This window comes from Trichosurus vulpecula, chromosome 7 (genome assembly GCF_011100635.1).
Source record: "Trichosurus vulpecula isolate mTriVul1 chromosome 7, mTriVul1.pri, whole genome shotgun sequence".
NCBI classification, from domain to species: Eukaryota; Metazoa; Chordata; class Mammalia; order Diprotodontia; family Phalangeridae; genus Trichosurus; species Trichosurus vulpecula.
In genome coordinates, this window is record NC_050579.1 from 48,000,744 (window position 1) to 48,005,945 (window position 5,202).

General features: G+C 41.0%; 1 protein-coding gene across 1 annotated transcript; it reads right to left on the minus strand.

Moving 5' to 3' along the window:
* Positions 1 to 3,057: 3,057 nt before the first annotated feature.
* LOC118856068 (olfactory receptor 5V1-like) lies at positions 3,058 to 4,032 on the minus strand. The gene has a single exon (XM_036766125.1). The coding sequence runs from the start codon at positions 4,030 to 4,032 to the stop codon at positions 3,058 to 3,060; it is 975 nt and encodes a 324-aa protein (XP_036622020.1).
* Between the last annotated feature and the right edge of the window lie 1,170 nt (positions 4,033 to 5,202).

Sequence of the window (5,202 nt, forward strand, 5' to 3'; positions counted from 1 at the left end):
TGTCATCTGCTCTTGTAAGAATGTCAGCTCCTTGAGGACAGGAGCTGTGTCTCCTTTTATATTTGTCTCCAGGCTAAGCTAAATGTGTGACACATAGTAAGTGCTTGCTAAATGCTTTTTCCTTCCTTCCTTCCTTCCTTCCTTCCTTCCTTCCTTCCTTCCTTCCTTCCTTCCTTCTTTCCTTCCTTACTTCCCACCCTCCCACCCTCCCTCCCTTCCTTCCTTCTTTCCCACCCTTCCTTCCTTCCCTCCCTCCTTCCTTCCTTTTTCCCTCCATCCTTCCTTCCTTCATACCTTTTCTGCCTTATTCAGCTTATCCAGATCATGTTCACTAGATCCTGTTCATGGCTTCTCCTGTTTAGACCTATTACTTTGTTGCAAGTCTTGACCCATCTTTGGTGCCATAAGGCAGTATAGGGCTCATGGAGAGTCCTTAGTTCTACAGATGATGTAGTGCCTGCCAAGTGGTAGGAAGGCAATTGTATGGCATATTTTAAAGGATATTTTATTGTAATTATACTAGGATAAAAATCATCTGAAAGTGTCATGTAAGAAGTCAAAAGCTTGCAAGCATATTAACAACTTATGTTAATTTCACAGACAAAAGAGGACTACAGAAATGATGCGCGCTAGAAGACTTGATATTGCAGAACTATAACAGTATGAAATATGTAATGTTTTAGCCTAAGTTGGTGGTTCCCTAAAATGTAAATATCACAGGACAGTGTGTTAGGCATCTACAAGACCTCAGTTAGTAAGGATCTTTCACCCTCAATCTCAGTAGTTTTAAAAATTAAATATTTTTTATTGGGTAATTACAATTATTTAACTCATTGCACTTTTAAAAATGCTAATTATTAAGAAGATCCCCCCTTTCCCCAACACATCAAGATTGAAGCTGCTTCTTCATTAATGGCTATGTACAGGCACTATGCTAGGGGCTGGAAATATCAAAAGAAAGGCAAAAACCAAAATCCCAGGCCTTGCTCTCAAGAAGGATCTGATTGAAGCTCACAGTCATGTACTATAGTGTAACCCTCTAGGTTTGTACCCCTTCAACTCTTCTCTGTTATTCCCACCATAGGAATCATTTATAGGGGAAGAGTTATATAGTTTCTTAACTATTTTATATGGCATGGATCCCTCTGGCAGTCTGATGAAGCCTGTGGACCCCCTTCTGTGTCAGTCAATAAACATTTTATTAGGCACTTAGAATGTACCCTCTGCTACGCGTTGAGAAGATAAAGAAAGTTTTACCAGGGATACACAGAAACACCATCCCTGCTCTCAAGGACCTTAAAGTCTAATGAGGGACACAAAATGGAAACAACCATACACAAACAAGTTATAAGGATAAATTGGAAAAAAAAAATTTAATGGAAGGAATTAGAATGAAGGGAGGTTGGGAAAGGCTTTTTGCAGAAGGTAGAATTTTAGGTGGCCCATGAAGGGATCGAGAACAGCTAGGAGTAAAATAAGGGAAAACATTCCATGCATGGAGGATGTATGGCCAGTGAAAATGCCGGAAGTCAAGAGATAGAATGTCTTTCCCAAGGAACAATGAGAAGACCAATGTCATTGAATCACTGAGTACATGGTGGAATATAAGAAGTAAAAAGACTAAAGGTAACCATCTCTAGGGCAGAGGGTAGGGAGGAAAAAATAGTCAACATAACTTTATTTAAAAGGAATAGCAAGTTGTACATGATAGATTTATAATTTCATGCGTAATCATCTATTTTATAATATTTTATGGAAATGCTTGTTTTATTACGAAATTAAAAATAAAACAAAAGAATAAAGGTGAGCAGGAACAGGTTATGAGGGGCTTTGAATAATAAAACATTTTGTATTTGATCCTCCAGATAATGAACCAGTGCAGTTTGTGGAGTAAGGCAGTAAGATGGTCAGACCTGTGCTTTAGGAAGATCACTTTGACATCTGAGTGAAGCACGGACTGCAGTAGAGAGAGACCAATTGGCAGACTCTAGAGTAATCCAGACATTAGATGGTTAGGGTCTGTTATCAGTATGGTGGCAGAGTCAGAGGGGAGAAGGAATGTATGCAGATTATGTTATGATGGGATGATCTCCAGCCTCGACAACAGATTAGATATAGGGAGGAAGAGTGAGGAGTCATGAATAACACCTAGATTGTGATCCTGGGGGACTAGAAATATTGGGGTACCCTCAATAGTAAAGATAAATTAGGGAGAAGGGAAAATTTGGGGAAAAGCTGAGTTTGGTTTTGGACATGTTGAATTTAAGATGTCCATGGGACATCCAGTTGAAGATGTCCCACAGTGACACAGGAGGTCAGAAGAGAAGTTTAGTACCAGATAAATAGGTTTTAGCATCATCAGCAGAGAGATGATAATTCAATCCATGGAAGCTGATGAAATCATCAATTGAAACAGTATAGAGAGAAAAGGGAAGACAGTCCAGGACAGAACCCTGTGGAGCATCCAATGTTAGTGGGCACGACCTAAATAATGATCTAGCAAAGGAGACTGAGAAGGAGTGATCACCTAGGTAGGAGCAGTACTAGGGGAGGATACTGTCAGGAAAACCTAGAAAGAAGAAAGTATTGAGGAGAAGAGGGTGATCAACATTGGCAAAGTCTGCAGATGAGGACAGAAAAGGCCATTAGATTCAGCAATTAGGGGATCATGGATAACTTTGGAGAGAGCAGTTTCAGCTGAATGATGAGGTTAGAAGGCAAATTCTAGAGACTTTAGAGAGCTGGAAAGGAAAGGAAGTGGAGGCACTGGTTTTAGATGGCCTTCTCAAGCAGCCTAGCCACAAAGGAAAGATATGAGCTGATAGCCATGGTGTTATAGAGGGTTTTTTGCATATGAAAAGAAACTGAGTATGTTTGTAGGTAGTAAAGAAGGAGCCAGTAGATAGTCAAAGATTAGAGATAAAAATGGAGAGAATACAAAGGACAATGTGATGATGGGGAATAAAGTTTTTAAATGCATAAAATGCATAGGATTACAAAGGAAACCAATTATATTGAAAAGTTAATACTTTTTAGACCAAGTTCATGGACTCCAGGTTAAGAATGGATTTGAACACTGGAATCACTGGGTAACATATACGCTTCACAAAGTTTCCTCAAGGCAACTTTGACTTCCTTGTTTCTCAGGCTATAGATTATAGGATTTAACATGGGAGTAACAATACAGAAGAGGACAGAGACCAGGATATCCACATCTAGGGAGTAGCCTGAGCTGGGCTGGTCATAGTTGAAGTTTATGGTTCCATAATAGAGGACCACCACAGTGAGGTGAGAGGCACAGGTGGAGAAGGCTTTTTTCCGCCCTTGGGTAGACTGGATTTTCAAGATGGCAGAGATAATGAGCATATAGGACACGGCAGTGAAGAGGCAGGGGCTCAGACCAATGGTGGCACTGGATACGTAGAGAGCGACCTCATTGGCTGAAGTGTCTGAGCAGGAGAGCTTCAGGAGTAGGGGGATATCACAGAGAAAATGGCTGATCTGGTTAGGACCACACAAAGTGAGAGTTGCCATGAGCCCTATGTGTGCCAGAGAATTCACTAACCCACACATCCAGGACCCAGCTGCTAAGTAGGCACAGACCCTCTTGCTCATGAGAACTGGGTAGCGTAATGGATGGCAAATGGCTATAAATCTGTCATAAGCCATAGCAGCCAACAAGACACACTCAGAGCCTGCAAAAGTAACAAGGAAGAATACTTGGGACAGGCAACCTTCATAGGTAATGGTCTTCTTCTCCTGGAAGAAATTCACCAGAATGATGGGTACAGTGGTGGAGGTGTAGCAGATGTCCAGGAAGGACAAGTTGCTGAGGAAATAATACATAGGAGTATGAAGAACAGGGTTGATTCTGATTGCTGTTAACATGAGAAGGTTCCCCAGAAGAGTTACCAGGTATACAACCAAAAATATCAGGAAGAACAATCCCTGCAGTTCTGGGTGATTGGAAAACCCCAAGAAGATGAATTCAGTGACAACTGTTAGGTTTCCCCCTTTTTTAATGTCCTTCATAGCTGAAATGAAAATAGAAAATATCATTTTTTGGGGGAGGAGAGAGAGCACCAAGGAAGGACAAAGATGAACAAAAACATATTCATATGAGGTTAGCCACCCAAGGGAGGTACCTTGGCTTAACTGAAATTCTCTACTCATGAATTTGGAGCTCTCTCTCACTAGATTGCCTCACTTATTTTCACTGACCCCTCTGTACTGAGCTCATTCATTGACTGACTGCTAGTTTGTACAAAGGCTCTGCTAGTGTGACATTCAGTCATTTAATAAATATTTATTAAGTGCCTACTATGTGCCACGTACTATGTGCCAATACTATTGCGCTAAACACTGGGGATACAAACACAAAAAAGTCCAATCATACTGCTTTTTTTCTTGACCGCTTTCTGTGGCCCTAAGGTCACAGAGCTAGTGTCTGAGGTCAAATTTGAGGTCCAGGCCAACACTATACCCACTATGCCACCTAGCTGCCTTAGACAAATTACATACTCCTTGGAGCCCCAAGGTGACAAATACCTGGTGATACATTATGGTGGCATGTGGAACAAGAGCCAACACACATATTTGCCATTGCATTATCATGCTCCCCCATAAATCCCTTATCAAGGCTTAAGATCTTCAGTCTCTTCAAAATTTATTTTCATGGGGGAACTGGGGCAAACACTCTGGGGGGATGGAGAAAAGGAGTCTCAAGACTAAGGAAAGGTGATCTAGTGTGGAGCAGTCATCAGAACAGAAAGTAGGAGAGGGAAGCAAAGAGAGAAATCAGGAAGTGAATTACAAACTTTGCCTCCTTGGCAACTTTTACCTAGAATTGGCTCTTTCTACATGTATAAGGTCAAACTTCAATGGGGCTGGGTTTTTTTTTTAAACAATCATATTAGATGAAGTTTATCCCTTCAAAGTAGTCACCCTAAGGATCTTTAGGCTTATACTTTATGTATTCTTTATATTTTGAGGCACGTAGGTGGTACATTGGATAGAGTGCTGGGCCTCACATCAGGAAGACCTGAATTCAAATTGGGGTTCAGAAACTTTCTAGCTATGTGACCCTGGGCAAGTCACTTAAACTCTAACTCAGTTTGTTCACTATAAAATGGAACAGTATAGCACTTACCTGGCAGGGTTGTTGTGAGACTCCAATGAGGTAAAATTTGTAAAGCCTTTAGC